Source organism: Natator depressus, chromosome 8 (genome assembly GCF_965152275.1).
Source record: "Natator depressus isolate rNatDep1 chromosome 8, rNatDep2.hap1, whole genome shotgun sequence".
NCBI lineage: Eukaryota > Metazoa > Chordata > Testudines > Cheloniidae > Natator > Natator depressus.
In genome coordinates this window covers 9,450,935-9,469,874 of record NC_134241.1, presented here as the reverse complement: position 1 = coordinate 9,469,874, position 18,940 = coordinate 9,450,935, and the positions used below count along the sequence as shown (strand labels likewise).

General features: G+C 39.3%; 1 protein-coding gene across 2 annotated transcripts in view; it reads right to left on the bottom strand.

The window, feature by feature from the left end:
* FAM13B (family with sequence similarity 13 member B) overlaps positions 1–18,940 on the bottom strand; it is a 76,795-nt gene that overhangs the window by 25,739 nt on the left and 32,116 nt on the right. For both annotated transcript variants that reach the window (XM_074960387.1, XM_074960388.1), the window contains exons 8-10: positions 10,962–11,003; positions 9,395–9,550; positions 5,667–5,802 (exon numbers count right to left, since the gene is read on the bottom strand). In XM_074960387.1, the coding sequence (XP_074816488.1) occupies positions 5,667–5,802; positions 9,395–9,550; positions 10,962–11,003 (334 nt within the window). The remainder of the gene's footprint in view (positions 1–5,666; positions 5,803–9,394; positions 9,551–10,961; positions 11,004–18,940) is intronic.

Here is an 18,940-nt window from a genome sequence, read left to right as displayed (position 1 = left end):
AAATGGAGTGTCAGGCAGTTTAGCCATAACAGCTTAGATCCTGCTGATTCTTCATGCTGACGTATGACAACCAAGGAAACCATCTTGATGGTAAGGTAGTACATTGAACATTCCAATAGAGGTTCGAAGTGAGGTTCCATGAGCCACAAGTGGACCACACTAAGGTCTCGGGTGAGAGTTGGGTCTCTAACCAAGGAATAGGCATGGAGAAGGTCCTTGATGAGCCATAAGAAAATGGAATGCAACTGAACTGGCGCATGGTGCACTCATTACTGCTAGATAGACAGAGTGTCTTGACTGTTTCAGAAGCAGCACATAGTCCAGGATCCTGGGGTTCAGAGCTCTGCCTGGATTCACCTTGGTTTGAGTCACCCATATGGAAAACCTTTTCTATTTCACAGAGTAGGTTCTTCTTTCCTGCTCTGCATCAGAATTTCCTGTACTTGTGTGGAGTACCTGTCAGTGATACTATTTCAAGCAGTATCCAGGCCATCAGGCGCAGGGACTGTGAGTCTAGGTGCATTATCTGACCCTAGTTCTGAGACACTATGTCCAGGCAAATGGAAAGTTGGTTGGATATCTAGAATAGATCTGATAGCCAAAATTGTCTCAGCCAGCATGATGCTATCATGATAACAGTAGCCCTGCCTCATCTGATCTGGGTATTATCCTGGGGAAACAGAGGAATCTGTGGGAATGCAATGGAGCCAGTATTCTTGAGGCAGATTGTCCTATGGTACCTACGAAGCAATGAGGCCACTTCTGTTTGTAAAAGGCTCTCATGAGAATAGTCCCTGAAGAGGCATGGGGAAAACCGTGGGAAGAGTAGGGAGAGGAACTGGATGGTACAGTGGTCAGTGATGATATCCAGCACCCATTTGTTGGTGACAATATCTGACAATGCCTGGTGAAATGAGGCAAGATAGCTTCCGAAAGAAGTGCTGCTCATTTGACTGGTCATGGTACAGCTCTTGAACAAATCATTAAATTTGCTGCCATATGGATGGATGATGTGCATGTGGCCTGAGTTGAGGAGAGTTGACAGGCTCTACCATATCTCAGCTGCTTCTTAGACTGCTAATCTGTCTATGTTATGACTTCATCCACTGTCTCTGCTAATGTTCTTGTTGTGGTATGATTTGTGGTATACCGGAAATTTACAGATTCCTAAGGACCATTTATGGGGAGAGCAACATTGGTTGGTCCGTGGATGGTTTGTCAATTTATGAGACTTCTTGGAGATGACTGAAGTCTGTGATCTAAACCAGGAGCTCTTGGAATACTTTAAAATCACCCCATGAATATTTGGGCTGGGCTGACTGTCAGCTGATGAGGAGGATAAATCATTAAAGGGTACAGAGACAGGAGCTGCTGTGCTTGTACCCCTGGACACTGTTCTTCCTGGCAGTCAAGCAACAATGGCCAAGCCAGTGATGCCATTGGGGAGACCTCTCTCTGAGTGGCTCTTTGATGCTTGGGACAGTAGGTGCTGGTTGTGGTCACACCTCTGGTGCAAGGGTTGGCAGGGTGCTTTTGATACGAATCACAGTGCCAGTGTAGTCTGCTCCATCTCACTTGCTGTTGAATGAAGCCTCGGGGGTATGTCTGGGTCTCTCTGTATGAGATGATGTAGAGCTCTTCCTTGAGCTCCTGCCCCTGTTCTAAGAGTTCCCTTTCACAGCCTTGCTTTGAGGTCTGGGGCATTGCCTTTGAGGTTAAGCTTCTGGATGCATCCAACACCATGAATGACATCAATGTATATGTCAGAGCCAACTCTTTGTTCAGTGCCAATTTCTCTGCCAAAGTCTTAATCATCAACTGCCTACGTCAGGGGTGGGGAACTTTTCTTCAAACCAAAGGGCCATTGATCCACAGGAAAAAAAAAAAAAAAAAAAAAAATCAGTTGCGGGCCACACACAGCCCTGGGGAGGGGCAGTTCCTGGCCAATGGGAGCTGTAGAACTGGCGCTGAAGGCAGTGCACGGAGCTTCCCTGATCACTCCTATTCCTAGGGGCCGCAGGGACATGCTGGTCGCTTCTGGGAGCTGTGCAGAGCTGACCAGACTTTTAATGGCCTGGCAACCCTAGCTTCCTCCTGCAGCAGGGCAAGCCAGCGCTTGCAGTTCCAGCCTCACAGGGTGGGGAGGGCATCAAGGCTTGGGGCTTCCAGCTGCTGCACGGAGACTTGCCTCGCACCAGATGAAATGAAGCAGTGGGCTGCATCCAGCCTCTGGGCCACAGGTTCCCCACCCCAGCCTACTTGATGGTCCATTGGACTGTGCTGGCTTAACCAGTACAGGGACCTGGAACCTGGGTCTTCAAGGTCCAAAATGACTCTTTTACGGGTTTAAGAATTGGAGCTTCAGCCTTGTCTCTCTAAACTTCTTTTCAGGTCTGGGTGGAGAATGAAAAGCAGACTAAGTACCTGCTGGGTAGGTACCTGCTATGTCAAGTCTTCGAGCGGAATTCAGTTCATTGCAGGATGTGCAAGGCTTAAAGCCCATGGATTTTGAGTACACCATCTTGAATCCTTGTACCAGAGAAGTGGGGGTGTCAGGTGAGCAGAATTCAATCCAAGTGGAGTTTATTCAGTCCAAGATTTTAAAATGAAGAAACCAAAGGCTGTTCTGAAGATTCTTCAGATGAGCTGAACATTTTTGACAAGATAGCGGATGCTAGAGCACCAGCAGGTAAGACATTTCCAAGTTCCATCTCACTAGCACAGGTAGCAAGAGGTAACTGGAGGAGCAACACAGATATCCCACCTTTTATGCCCTCATGCAAGAGCACAAGGAGGCTCAAAGTGCACGTGTGGTCCCAGTGGACGCTGCGAGTGAAAAGAATCTGGTTTCATGCACATGAAGCACATATGCACCTACAGCAGAACCCACACTGACATACTTGAAGAACAAAGCTTGCACTGAAATTCAATTTTTAAAATTGTGGACACATCTCTATTGATCTTCAGTTAAACAAAAATCCTAATTTTACAACATATAGCTTTTGAACTTAATTTAAGACCTTCATCTTGCAAAGAATATACACCCATGCATTATGTTTATGAATAAATTATGCATATGTGCAAGTCTTTCCAGGTCTGGGGTCCTAACTGGCAATATTCCATTAAGATATTGCAAATATTCTGGTCTCTAGAAAGTCCTATTTCATGGTATGGACCTCACCAGCATGAAAGAGAGCCTTCTGATGGTATCAGTAAAAAATTACTTTTTAGCAGTCTAGCTAAGATTTCTGGTATTAAAAGTGATTTTTTGATATTTTATTAATTTAAATAACTAGATTTTCAAAACTCAGCCTGCATTTTACCAACAAAATCAAAATGTTAAAACAGTCAATATCAGAAAAAACTCTCCCTGGCTACTTTAAACCATAAATTATTTTGAATAAAAAAGGCTACCAGTGGGAAGGGGAATTAATCTGTTTATAAAAGACAGAAGACAAGAAGTTCACGTTTTCCTTCTGGCTAATTTTAAAATCTAATTTCACATGTTTTAGTTTTTACTTCAGTGGACAGCACTTCACTAAACTCTTTAAAGAGATTTAGTATTAAAAAACTTAACGAAAGAATCTGGAGAATTGGTATGTTCAAAAATTTTAGTTATCCAAAAAAAAGGAAGATACTGATATTGCTACAATGGCATAAAGAGAGAAAATTAAGGGACATCATTTCATAAGACATCAAAAATAAATTCAGTTCCTTAGGTGGTTTAAGAGAAAAGTAATTGAACAACAGCAGTTTTGTGCGAGAGCAGGACATTTAGATGAAGAATACATTTAGATATTTGATTACATTAGTAGCAGTAGTTATTTACACTACAGTAGTGCTGAGGAATTCCAATCAATGGCCAGAGTCCCATTATGCTAAGAGCTATGGGAACATGTAGGAAAAAGAGAGTCTTTGTCCAGACATTTTATAATCTAGATTTATATGGGAACAGGTGGAGGAATCCCACAGTGAAGAGGGATGGACAAACTAAAGTTAGCATATTTTTGCATAATAAACAGTACTGTTTACCACCTATCTAACCATTTTCAGATGGTAGTACTATTGCTTCAGAAGTGTTTATCATTTGTACAGCCTGGACAAGTTATGTTCTGCATAGTACAGTCAGCTGTTTTGGTTTTTATCAGTGCATCTCTTTTAACATTGTTTGATCTCATAAGAATACAAAGGACAGGGGGAACCTATGTTCCACTGGAAACAAAACAGCTGGTAAGGTTTAGGATTATGAGTTTGGAAATTTCAGGCCATACACCAGACCATCCTTGATCCATGGCTTTGCATGTGTGTAACTAGAGATTTAATATGCAGCTCATAAACCAACACAGGGTGAAGCAACAAATTCTTTAAAACCTTTTCCGTAGTGTTATGCTTCTGGTCAAATTTACACAGTGTTGGTTTTGTGTGATTAATTCAAGTGTAACATACAAAAACCAAATTTTTAGTCTATTGCCAGCTGGTGTCTGCAATTTATTTTATTTTTGAAAATTCATTTTTATAGTTACTTTCGAAACTTCCAAAGCCTGCAGATACTTTAAGCGCTGTAATATTTTTGAGCACAATAGTACTAAGAATAAAACAATACTTAGGAACTTTTTTATATTATATATATGCTATCAGAGCATCCCAAAGCACTGTCCAAACACCTATTAAAGTGTGGCCTTTTCCCCTCCAGGATGAGAAAACTGCCAATCTCAGTTTGCTTAAAGGAAGGTATTAATTTTATTTTATGTTAAGCTCTGGACCCTTTAGGGACCCCAACTGACTTTTCTTTTTCTTCCTCTTCACAGGTAGAATTCTCTCCCTCTGCACAGATAAGTTCATACATCAGCAAAGATAGAACCAGCTGCCACCACAGCAGCAGCACCTGGGGCAAGAGACTGACTGAAAAGAAACAGAGCTGCTTCAAAGAGACTGGGGAGGAGTGTTGGGGAGAAAAGGAAGGAACACATACCCCCACCACAAAAGTCTGTGGGAAGCGTGGAGGAGGGCTGGGGTGAAAATTAGGAGTGTGGGGATGATGCTGGGGTACAAGAACTCAACAGGCCAGTTACAAACCCCCACTTTCCCCACAAAACCATACCAAAGGCCTGCCAGACACAGCTGCAGTGTTTCAACCTCTGCACAACTCCTACTGCTATCTAACACTTAGGACTGATGTTACTGTAACTGACCTAATGGGCTCCCTTGCAGGACCCTCCCCAAACAAACAAAAAAACAAACTAACACCACTCTCTCCACAGCCTTCCCCCTAAGCCTCCTAGTGCTGTTTTTTGAGAAGGTGCATCTTCTTCAGGAAGCCTTTGCTAACCCAGGTGCTACTCCAGCTCGCCCTATCCCTGTTGATGCACAAACCCATATGAGCAAGAGATAGGGCTGCTATCTGTGAAAATGAAAAAAAAAGAAATGGTGAGTCAAGGGCCCCTTAAGATGCAAACAAATTAAATGTGATCAGACCTACACACATATACTTTAAAAAGAGATTGAGTTTGGCAGAAGAGGCAAGTGATTTTACCCAAGGTAATACAGCAAAGCGAAGCAGTGTCACATCAATAAGTAGAACCCAGGTCTGCAGTCCAACTCTTGTGCTCTAATCACAAGATCACACTGCTCTAATATATAGAAAGCATACCCTCTGCTCCTCTTACCTGATCATTTTCTTCTTCCTCAGATACAGAATCAGGCTGTATAACTGCACTGTCTAAATCAGTGCAAGCCAACGTTTCAAAGCAGTCTCTAGTATTCTCACTGCTATTAATACCATTATCTTTAGTAACATCATCCCTAAAAGAGACAGAAACAAGCAGCTCAGAAGAGCTTACAATAGCCTATGTCATGGCTTCACTTGTTCAAAAGAGTTATTGAAAGTTATTTTTATTTAAAAATCCTGACATCTTAAATAATTTTGAACATTGCAGATTATTTGCAACAAAACTATCCTGAAACACAAAACTACTGGCACTACCTGGAGAGTTATGTAACTTGTCAAAGGGTAACACATTTGGAGCTATTTTAATCAAACTATTTAGAACAAGGAAAACCAGCATTTGTTGGAATAGTATTTATTTCATGGGTATATATGTATTTTATAATCAGTTGACATTCTAATGAGCATTTAGCAGTACACACGCTGGCATAGATGTTTCTTCTATAAGAAGAATCTTACACAAGAATTTTGACCATACAGCCAACCAGTTATCCATTGATTGATTTAAGTTTAAACCAATCATTTTAGGTAGGATAACAAAAGTAGTATCCTTCCAGTTATTAATGGTGAGATCTGTAGTACTAATCAAGGTACTGGCAAGCATTTTTTACTTTAAGCACTGAGGCCAGACATACATTCACTACCCGCTACAATGTGTCCTAATGAATAATGGCAAAACTGAAGGCCAAGAAGACAAAGGGTTTGTATACACAGTGGATTAATTCACACCAGAGCGGTGTAAATTCTGGTGTGCACTAGCATGTTGTGCACTAACTGGCCTGCGTACACCCTGCTGGTGTGCACTGAAATATTCTTAGTGCATATTAATATAGTACTGCTTGAAATGGAAACATTAACACGCACTAGGGAAACTGTCATATGGACCAGTGGGTGTACTAGTCTGCACCAGGGGGTGTAAATACCAGTGTGCACTAGCATGTTGCGCATTGTGTATACAAGCCCTAAATTGCTGACATTCACTTCCTAGATATCAGTTTTTGGTTTAAGATATAAGAATTGGATTAAACTAAGTAAACCATAGATTAAAAAAATATCAGCAGGTGAAACCTTTTACTCAGTTGGTATTTGAGACTTTCACGTTTCACCATTTAGAAGATTAGCTGTTTCTTCCATTTCTATCAAATTTGTCACGCCTTGTAAAAACCAGGCATGGGGTTTTGAGGTTTTAAAAAAAAGTCTCTCAAACAGAACAAGGATCAAGATTGATCTGAGAGAATTGGGATGATTAACTGTCCACTCAACAGCATTATTAAAGCTACTGTTAATTACCTTAGGACTACACCCATTAAGTTTGCCATTCACAAAAATGGAGGGGTTGGTTGTAGACCCAATCTGGTAGATGCAAGTCCTCTAAAAAAAGCTCAAAAAAATTCTTCTCACCTTCCTTCCATTTACTAGAACTGTGTGCAAAGTATGTTACATATTCAGATATACGCTTCTAATAAATTGTGGAGAATTAATAAAGAATTGTGAAACACTCCAGAATTTTTGAACAGAGACAATTATTTACCCCACATATACTGCATATCTAGAGGCAGAGTTCATGTGATAAACTGCAGAACTATGTGATAAAAATATATCATGAACCTTTGGCTCCTTCACCTTCTCTCTTTCTACCCCTCTGCCTCCAGGGGCTTATTCCAACACAGCAACCTGCTGAGCAGCTTCCAACAGCCTTTAACAAGCGCTCTCCCTATATCAGATGTCCAACAAGATGGGTTGAAAGTTTAACAAGTAACTATTCTCTTAGTTTTTAAATTAAGCTTTGTGCCAGTATTCTAAGTTTTCAACAATATGTTCTCTGAATGATACACTTTTACTTTGCATGTTTTCTCTGTGTTTTGGCCTTGTATGTAGTATAAATAATCCATTGGCTGCAGTGTTTAAAGGGCTCATGATGCCTCTAGAAGGAATGTTATCATATGGTGTCTATTAATCCTCAGTGACTAGGATGAATACAAGGGTTGAAATGCAGCACCAGTGCCAAAAACATCTATCGGTTTCAAGTTTAAGATAAACAAGGGAGCCTGCACCCCTGTGATGCAAGCCTGGCCATCCACTAAAGCGCTCACAATGTATCAAAGGGGAGAAGCTTGTGGACAGAAGGACTTTCAGACAATTACACAGTTTTACTTATAAACTAATCTGTGGAACTTTTAGCTTATAAAATTAAAATTCTGTTATAATCATTTGTCTTTGGAAAATATAAATTACTTATAATTGTCCTCTGAAGGTTTTATAACAGAGCACTGAGACAGATATTGCAACCACATGCAGTATCTTTGTTTTAAGATCCATTGTTTTAAGATCCATTGTTTTAAATTAATGGTTTATGTATGGCTGTGTTCCACCCCACAGAGGAGGGCTACCATAGCTCCTCCAGGAATCAGAAACAGTGGGTAGTGAAGGCAAATCAGCCAGGTTGTAAAACCCACAGAGGTTTACATATACACACTGAAACAAGATTCTTCAGAGAGTAGCAGACAAAGAAAGGATTTTTGAACGAATAGCTTGAGTTTAAACTGACTCAAGGCCTTCCTTCTCATCCAGCAAATGAATAAGACCTTCTGTCCAACGGGGGGGCACCAATGTATGCATAAGAGTTGGAAGGACTTGACTTACTCAGCCCCGTAAGACTGATGGGTGACATCTGGTAAGCTTTTTAGCATGTGTGTAGGTTATTTTGTTGTTTTAAAGTAAAAAGCATTACAGAGAAAAATATATTAAGAATAAATGTGCTTACTTAGAAGGAGCTGTGTGGTAACTTATAACTGCAGGCAATAGACATGTCAGACTTCAGAGAGAAAGGAAAGTGGAGGCCCTGGCCCATTTAAGCAGTCTGTCTTGGTGGGGATATTGCAGTGCAATTCAGGGTGCTGTGCAGTCTGAAAACCCAGGCCAGGCGGGAGCGAAACATGGTGACAGCTAGGAGCCAGGAGCCTAAAGTGGGTGCCCTTGGTGTACCGCACAGTGGGAATACTGGCACAGCTACCCTGAAACTATGAAAATTATTATCTCCAGTCCCATGTATCTCTGTGGGTTGTGATTTTTTAAAATGGGAATTTTTTTTTTTTAATAGTAATTTGGGCAAAAAATAATTTTAGCTTGTGTGCGCGCGTGTGAGAGCTTAAAGCAATTTACTGCTCATGTGAGAGTCTAGCTTAAAAGTGTGGGCAGAAGTGTAAGCTTCCACACACTGCCTTGCTCATCACCTCACCTGGAATCAGAAGAGACTTCTGCCAAGAATGACCAAAGCTAAGGGTGACAGAGCAATTTAGGCTTTATGCCCATTCAATCATTAGAACAAAAAAAAAAAAATCTACAGCTGAGGATCATAATGTCAATTATGTTTGTCATAGCTACTTGTAGCACCTAAAAAAAAATAAAAATCTAGAAATACATAACTGTCTCCCCGTTGACTTGTGCGCATCATACCCTTGAATGCCTCTCACTTAAGTACAAAACTTGCAAGGAAAAATCTATTAAAATACTTACATTTAGAGCAAAGAACAGCAACGAATGGAATTTGAGTTCGTTTAAGGCAAATTCAAGTTTATAAACATACAAAACTTCTATTGTGACTTTTTAGCAAGTCTGAATTCAAATATATGTGCCTAAGCAACGCATTATAGAGATAAAAATTCTTACTGGTTGTTAGATCCTTCCTCATCTCTATTAATATTTTTTGCTTCATTGTTACAGACCAGTCGGTGTTGCTGTAAATTCTTAAGATCATCATCTATGCTGCTCTGCAGATCGAAAAGGTGCTGCTCCACAGCTGCTCTAATTGTTCTTTCTAAAATGCTAACAAATAAAAGTCAGAGAATTAATGTTAAAGACGTATTTTTACTTTTCTTGGCATTAGTGGATTTGTGTGGGCAGAAAAGTAGAAAAATCAGACCCTTAGGAGACATGTAAATCTAGGCTCCCCAATAGATCAAGACAAGACTAGACAAAAGACTAGCTAATCTCTCAAATACGACCACAGCAGTAACTGGAGTTAATTGCTTACTTAATAGGATTTTAGTTATGTACAAAATGATAGGCAAGAAATTTATATAATTTATTATATTTACAGCATGGTAAGATTCATAGATATTAAGGTCAGAAGGGACCATTATGATCATCTAGTCTGACCTCCTGCATAATTCAGGCCACCGAATCTCACCCACCCACTCCTGCAATAAACCTCTCACCTATGTCTGAGCTATTGAAGTCTCAAATCATGGTTTAAAGACTTCAAGGTGCAGAGAATCCTCCAGCAAGTGACTTGTGCCCCATACTGCAGAGGAAGGCGAAAAACCCCCAGGGCCTCTTCCAATCTGCCCTGGAGGAAAATTCCTTCCCGACCCAAAGTATGGCGATCAGCTGAACCCTGAGCATGTGGGCAAGATTCACCAGCCAGACACCCAGGAAAGAATTCTCTGTAGTAACTCAGATCCCATCCCATCTAACATTCCAAGAGGCCTCAAACAGACAAGGACCTCACAGGGCCAGACACTGTATAAACATAGGTTATGAAAATCCCAGCCAGAAGGGCTTATGTTAAAAAAAAAAAGACAAGACATAACAGGTGAATGGGACAAATAAGGTGGAGAGGTGGGAGAGTAACAAAACAGGGTACTTTAATACAGACTAGCTGTGGCAGTAAGTCTTTGCCAACTAGCAGAAAAGATGCAAACTTCTAAAGAAGGGCCCCTAGCGGGAGTCACAACAGTTTTTTCTAGACTCCTTCACACCCGTCTCTTCTGGAACACTTTGTGTTTACTTTTCACCTGCAATTATATTTGCAACCCAGTTGAACTTGGGCTCACACTACCAATTAGAAGAAACTGTAAAACTGCTGGCGTGAATGCAAGTACCTAATGACAATTTTGGAGTTACACCAGAGTTTATCAAGTACCTATCCAAAGAAAGTGGGGGAAAAATGCAAACAGCATATTTAGGAACATAGGTATTACCATACCATGAAAACTTATGGTTCCGTGTCCAGCTGAGAACAGCATGCATAAATACAATGTGCTTTTTTTTTTACTTGTGAATGCTGAATTACATTTCATAAAGCATATATTCAGCACTAAAAGTTTGGAGTATAAACTATTGTGGTCACGTGTATTTGACTTATCTGTTTTGAAAGCAGGCATGCTAACTATGGCACAGACTGGTAAAAGCAAAATACGGGGATACACAGATTTTATATATTAGTTATACTTACTCTGCAGAGGCTGGTAAGATGCTTATGGGAGAGAGATGAGCACTGTAATAAAGAAGAAGAAATTGGTTATCTTCACAAAGACTTTCAACACTACACAAATATTCTGGAAGACAAAAGGGAGCTTTGAAGATACTAAAAAATTGCATCAGCTCAATGAAATACACATATGCATGCAGTAAACACATTGGCCAGCAACAGTATTGCTATGTGCCATGGTCCCAACCTCAAGGGAAACAGGGAAAAGCTGGATCAATATTTGGATCGAAGAGGTCTTAAACAACTATATATTGCAGAAAGTTGTGGCAGCAGCAATTCTGTAGTTATAAGTAATTGAAGAACCCATACCCCAAACACTTCAGGGAGCAGTGAGCTGCCGTACGGGCAGTCTTTCACACGAGAGGTACGAATCACTTACTCTTGAAATATTGTGTGATGCTTTACATAATATAGATGTTAACCCCACAGCAAATTCCAAAACATTCTGCCTACCTTGCTTCCCTCTAGAGTTCCAGTTCACTAAGGTTTTTCGAGGCTTATTATTAAGCACTTTGCATTTTGGTGCTTTTCATTCATAGATTTCAAAATATTACTGTGAGCATTGTTGAATTCAGTAGTATACTAAATTTCTGAGCAAGGTATACCCCACTCAACCAAACACAAACATTTTTTCCTTTGCAAATTCTAATTACAAAGCTTCAATTTTGCATACTATCACAAATAAAATGATTGTTCCAAAACAATTTTTCAGACTTGCATAAATATGCTTGTAGTGAATTGAAACAAAACTAAGTTCTACTTTAAATGACAATGACAGTCACCGCCTTATTATGCCTTCTCATGGTCAGTGATAAGGATGTTATCACATACACAAACAAGACTAGAGAGAGATGCCAATTTTATTTAAACTAAAAAGAGGATGGGGAAAAGGAGAGGGCACTTATCCCAAGTTTTAGGCACTCCACACACCATACATAAAAACAAATTCCAGTAGCTACTTCACCATATAAGAAAAATGAACCAGCAATCAGAAAAGATTTGGTGATCTGATTCCAGATACAACCAAGATGTACAGTGCAAACCCTAATGTATTAGTGGAAACATTAGTACACTACCGCTCCTTGCAATTATATTAAGGAGATTCAACTGAAATCCCACCAGCACTGGTCAGCATTATGTGGCACCAGTGTCCACTCTTAGCTCAGACTATCTCCCTATTGACTTTACCATAGGTTGAATACATCTGGGAGTGCCCAGCTCAGACTTGTTGATACTGGCTAATCATAAGGTAAGTATTATACTAGCTAGTTGCTTAATACCTACTGTCACACAGGTTAGTAAGTAGCTTGGACTAACTATCCAAACAAGTAAAGATTTCCTGTACTTCCTTCCCCCAAAAAGATGTGGTGGAAAACAGGATTACATGCAGGAAAGGACTCTCTACCTAAGATTGACAGACAGAAGGAAGGGGGGGGGGGGGGGAAAACAGATTTTTTTTTTTTTTAAAACAAGGATGGTTTTGACCTTATTGCTAGCTAAGATTGATATGACTTGTATATTGTCTGTGTGTAAGTACAACACTTCAATAATTTAGCTAGCACCGTACAAGGATGGGAATTTAAACAAGGCTGGTGCATGGGTTGGCTTTTAAATTTTTATTAAAGGGTAGTCAATTTTGCAGCCAGTTTAGTGTGTGATATTTTTAGTGAAAGGAAAAAAAAAATCCATTCCCAGTGTGCTTAGACAACTCTGGTGGTTCTGAGGTACCATTTTAGACAGATACTCCCATTAAGCTCAAGAAAATTAAAACACATCTGCTTTACAGGCTTGATGCCGCATCCACTGATTTCAAAGATGCAGGAACAAGCAATATATACCCAAGCCCTCCAACATTAAATTTCTTCCCAATGCTTTTGGGTGAAAGAGGCTAGTTTTGAATTTATTTTTTAGGTGCACAGTTAAATTTCATTGACATGCAAGGGAACAATAATTCAACTCAACCCTAACACCCATTCAAAGTGTTTTGAGTTTTTCGATCAGCAAATTTTATTTTGACAATATTTAAGTAGAAACATTTGGAAAACAAAGCAAAATTGATATACAGTTGGGGAAGGAACAGGAGAACAAAACTGGGAGAAATTAAGACCCATGACAAAAATTAGGTAGGAGAGGAAGATAAGCAATGATTTCAGGGGTGAGAATGATAATAAATAAAAACACAAATATATTTTACTTGACAATCACTATAGAGTTTTTGTAAAAGCTATTTTACAAGAACAAATTAGTAAACAGCTCTTTTAACAGATATTGATACATTTTATATTATATACCATCCTTCATCTTGAAATGTTTTACAAATAATAAACAAATCAGTTCACCATTAAAATATAGTCACCTCTAGGATGGTGGGTAGAAACTAAGGAGACAATGGGAGCATAGCACACTGCAAAACACTAGTGGGAGGAGGGAAGCAAGGAAAATTTTAGTCAAGGGCTCTAGCGCAAGTACCATCTTATGAAACTGTGATGACTAGGGATCTTTAATGTGCACACAGAGCTTCTTATAGATTTTTGTCTGTCCATCTTCAAATTACAGAAGGCTGTGTCAATATTTTTGGGATTCAAACTAGTGGTTCCAAAGAGTCCAAATTATTTCAGACATGATGCTGAGACCACCAAACCCTTCAGCTCTAAAGGGCAACCTTCACGACCTCCAGGACAGGCCACTTTATATCATTTAGTAGTGCTCTTAATACACATCTAGGATGCACTGGTGTAACTCAGCAAAAGATGTGCATAAATCAGCACTATTCCAAAGCCTGAAGAATCCTCTTATTTGTAAAGGAATCTCTTATGGCTCCAACTCTAATCAGTTTAGAAAGTTAGCACTGTTTGAAAAAAGTGTATCAATATTAGTTCAAAATATATCACACTTCAGAACCTGCTACCACAGTCAAAGAATTATTTCGTGTTGTAGACTACATGATGGCTTGTACACAAAGTCTTAGTGCAGAATGACACAGCAAGAAACCAAAAGTAAACATATCTTTAGTTTTGAGAGTGCTACCATATTTTGGCAACTAACGAACACCTAATAATTGATACCTTCCTCCGTTCCTGTCCACAAACAGCCGTGTTAAAAAGAGAAATGACATACAAAAATGCAATTATATAACTAGAAAAAAAATTCAGATTTTTTCTTAATGCTTTTTACTGATTGCATTTTTATAGTTCATTATATTCTTACACAACATTGTTTCCTACTGTTTTACAAACCTCCCCAGGAGTAAATATTTAGTCTTCATATAGCATTTCTAACTTAAAGGAGTCTGTTATTTCGCATCATTCTAAACTAGCATTTTTAATTCATTTACCTGTGCAGCAGAACTTTGCAGGCCATTCTGATTATTTTTGCTATTCCAAACGAGCACTTCATGTAAAAATACTTCATTTGAAAAACAATAAAGTATGATGTTGGCTGTTGACTATGCATACTGCTTGTTCGATTTCTGTGGCTGCTTGTCAGACGGTACTTCTGGAGTGCTGCACTAAACCCTGCAGTCTAAATAGAAATAGACTGCAACATGAGGTCACTACTGACAATAAGCTGCCCAATCAACACACTTTAAAGCTTTCCTAGTGTATACTTCACACTACTTATTCTGGGCGTGAAACATGGGCTCTTGTTGTATGTTACTTAAGTAACAAATCTTGACCTAAATATTATAATCCATTTTCTAGATTTTTTTTAATTTGGTCAGAAACAGTGTAAGTAGCAAAGCAAGACAGTGTATTTATTTAATATGCCCTATTCCTCATCAGCCAAGGGCAATATTAAATTGCTTTATTAAAAGTGTCTAATGTAATAAATACCACACAGTTTATAGGTAAAGAAGAGTAACTTCTTTTTGAATTTTATGCAAAGAGGAGAGATGTTCTAGAATTTACTATCTTTCATGCATCTCTCTTTGACAACCCCACGGAATTTTACAGCAGTAAAAACAGAATGAACCTAGAACTTTTAGGAATGAACTGCAAATTTACTAGATGAGGAGTTTCGTGATTATCTCAGTACGATCTCTCTAAAATTAGTTTGTAAAAGTGAGTTAGCAAACAACATATGAAAGGCAGCACTAGCAGAGTAGATGAATTGAAGTGCCAGGGTGATAGGCTTCTGATGATGCATTAGAAAGAGTACAGAATGAGGCTTCTAAATATGTAGTGTCACCTAATGTACAAGTGTTCCTCTGATTGACTAATAACCCATATTACCCAAAGATTATTTGAATGTTTAATCTAGGTACCATTTTCAAACAGTCACTAAATCAGGCTGTATTAGTGATGGCTGTCCATGTTTTCAAATAAACACACAGAACGACCAGAAATAGCATTAAAGCCTCACATTCAAAAGAAAATAATCAAAAAGGAGTAAGAGGAGGAAAACAGTGCACAGCATCAATTTAATTATAGCACGTTATATTCAAGATTATTAAAATGAATTTCCAATTAATGGAGTCTAACGTAGGTGTCACATTACTCTATATCAAGATAGCTAAACCTTAATCTGATGAACATACCACCTTCAGCCTCCATTTCCCTCTCAAGGAGTTTTTGCAGATAGGCTATAAGGCATAATGTTCAGCTGTGATTGTCAGTCTTTGATATTTGGTTCCCAAAAAGCTAACAAAAACTCTCATTCAGAAGTTTATCATGTTTTAAGGTAAGTTTTTTTCCTCTTAAAAAACCTGATACAACAGTGAAGAAAAAAAACTCAAAATAACTAAGACAAATACTAATGGTTTAAAAACCACACACTTTATACATGTTTTAGATCCTCAAAAGAGGAAGACGTCTAGGTATATCAATGTTTACGTAGCTACAACACAAGAGTACTAAGCACCAAGGAGGAAGAAAGGGACTGGAGAGTGATACATTAATTACTTGCACTTTTGATGATGAAGTAGGCACTAGCTGTTTAAGTGTATTTATTATAAGCAGAGCTTGTAGCACTGCCTATTAAGTGTTATCTGACATTTGCCATTACAAGACCCAATTTTCAGTTGCTTATAAAACTTTGCCAAACTTTAATCATTTAAGCTAAAATTTTCCATTCCAGGTGTCTGCTATAGGCTGAATTATTTGGGAAATTTTCAGCCAAAATAGTTCACCTCTTTCCAAGAATGAGGCTAGGAAAAAATATGTTTTTGCCCATGTTAAAGAATTCTGGCGACCTTTTCTTTGGTAAGACAAATCAAAACCAATCTCTTGTGCCCCCTGATCTGGAGCAGGGACAGGAAATTTGGTAGGGGGTGGCCTATATATCAGGGATGTGCCTTTTGCTATTTCCATGAAAGTCTGCCCTAATCTGGGCACCTCAGAAGTATTTGAAAAATCACAGTTCATACATGCACAGTAGAGATTTGCTAGAGCTTAACAGCTAAAATCGCCCAAGATTCTGTTTACACAGGACATAGTTCAGCCTGGGGCTGAGAATTTCCCTGCAATTGCAACTCTGGGCTGCTGCGGACTATTAGGTTCTTGGTCCTGGCATCTGAACTGACAGAAGGAGTTCATCTCTCCTGTGTTCTCAGTGACACCATCCAGTATGGAAGAGGAAATTGCCTGACTCAAATCCAGAAGGGACAGGAACTGGACCTGCAAAGGAGGATGGATGGGACTAGAAGTTGGGGTGGCTGGAAGCTGGATGAGAGGGAGAACACTAGGCACCGATAGTGGAATGGGGGGGACAGGGACTGGCTGGAGAAGGAAACTGGGAGAGAGAACCAGTAGAGCAGGGGGGAACAGGGGGAGAGAAGACAGAGCTGACAAGGAGCTGAGTGCAAGGGGAGAACTGTGACTGAATGGCAAAGAGACAAACAAGGAGCTTGGAAAGGGGGTAGGAGACACTGAGATTGAATGAGGATCCGAGGGTAAGAAAGAGCAACAGATTGGGACTGGGAGCCAACGGGGCCAGAGAACGTATGTAAGGGGCATGACTGGAGGCCAGGGTTGTAAAGAAAGACTGGTTGTGGAATCAGGAGGGGGATGAGACTAGGACTGGCTGGGCAAAAAGACTAGATTGAAAAGCCTGAAAAGTAAAGACTGTGACTTACTAGGTGAGGAGACTGGGACTATGCTGAGGGGCCAAGGGGGACAGTCACGCTGTTGTCAGCAAATATCTGTTGCATCCACCTCTAGTGCTAGTCCACAAAGAGAAAGACAACATACTACTGCTATGAGTTACCTACGGAAGAGCTCCACGTAAACTCAAAAGCTTGGCTCTCTCACCAACAGAAGTTGGTCCAATAAAAGATCTCACCCACCTTGTCTCTCTAATATCCTGGAAACAACACAGCTACTACAACACTGCCTATATCAGTTACTCTGTTCACTCAAGTCGTAGAGGTCTGTGGGGTGGATCTGAAAAGTTCCAGCCCTGCTGATGACCTATGCGGGGGTCAACATGATAGAATGTCTGTTTCCAATTTGTGTGGGTAATTTCCTAGGGTTTTTTTTTTTTTATTTTTAATTTTTTAAAGAAATGTTAAACATCAAAACTTGCTAAGTCAAGTTCTCAGAAGTTAGGAAATGGCAGAAGTAAGGTTACCAATGCAGCCTGGGTTTGGCCCCTTGTGTGTATGCAGTCTTACATGACCGCACACTATTTCCCCACACGGAATAGTGGGATAAAACTGCTGCAAAATTGTATACCCCACATTGCATGAAAAGAAATATGGTGACTCACAGGGCAGTCTCTTAAAAACCCTCTTCAGTTCAACACTCAATGAAAGAATTGGAGCAAGTTTTTTTTTTTTAATCCCTGTACAATCTTTTTGATACAACATGAATGAGCTAGTATCTTGCGCAACACAAGACACCTAGAATTCCTGTTTGTCTTTTAGTAACCACTTCAGAATGCATTTGCTTGAAATGACAGAAAGGTCTATGTTCAGGAATGATATTATCAGAGCTATGTCCTCCTTACTAAAATGTTCAAATTGCCTCTTCACACAGACAATCCATTTCTTCGGTCCAGTTACACTGACAGTTTAATAACCTCTCCAGTTTTACTAGAAACTGTACATTTTTAAATGTAAACTATGAAAAATTAGTTTTAAGAGTCTGGTTATTTAATTGCTATAAAAAATAAGCGTTTAGAGGATGCTTCAAAAAGGAAAATTTATATAAACAATCCACATTTATCCAATATTAAGGATTTTATTTTTAGCACACAAAAAGACTAATTAGCACTACTAATTAATTTTTAAAAACAATCCTAAAACTTAAGAGTCAGATGGAATTTGGGAGCGAACACAGAATAGCCTAAAGACAAATATCTTATTACACTACCTTCATATTTATAAATTCCAAAGACATGTGAATATCTTATGAATAATACTACAATCACTTTAAACCTCTATTGGAACAAAGGATATTTTTGAAGAAATTAAAAGTTGCTTACAGTACTTGTCTAGTCAATGGTTTTGGGATTTTTAGGGGTGGGGGTGCTTGGGTTTTTTTTTTTAAAGCAAGTTAAGCAACTACAATGTGATGGATAAGAAATATTAACAGCACAACAAATGTCATTTAAATTACAAAACCACACAAATGAGTTTCTTTTTAATTTGGCTGTTTTACCATCTTTATTAAAACCATTGACTTTAGCACAAGCATTCTTTCTATGAATTACTACAGCAAGTATGTCAATGTAGTTAAAGTGACACATCAACCTGAAGCCTTCCCAGTTTCAAAAGATCAGTTAAAAGGTCAGTTTCTGGCACGAACCCTGTACCTAAATCTCCCCCTTCACCGTTCTTTTGGTTTTTCCTTTTTCAGCATGCTCTTCTCTCCCCTGCTACCATGTGAAATACCCCAATGGAAAACTGAGCATACAGAGGAAGTTGTAAAGCCAACTACACACACAGTGCTATCAAATGCATAAAGTAAAACTGAAAAAGCACAGAAAAATCCTAGACGTTACCT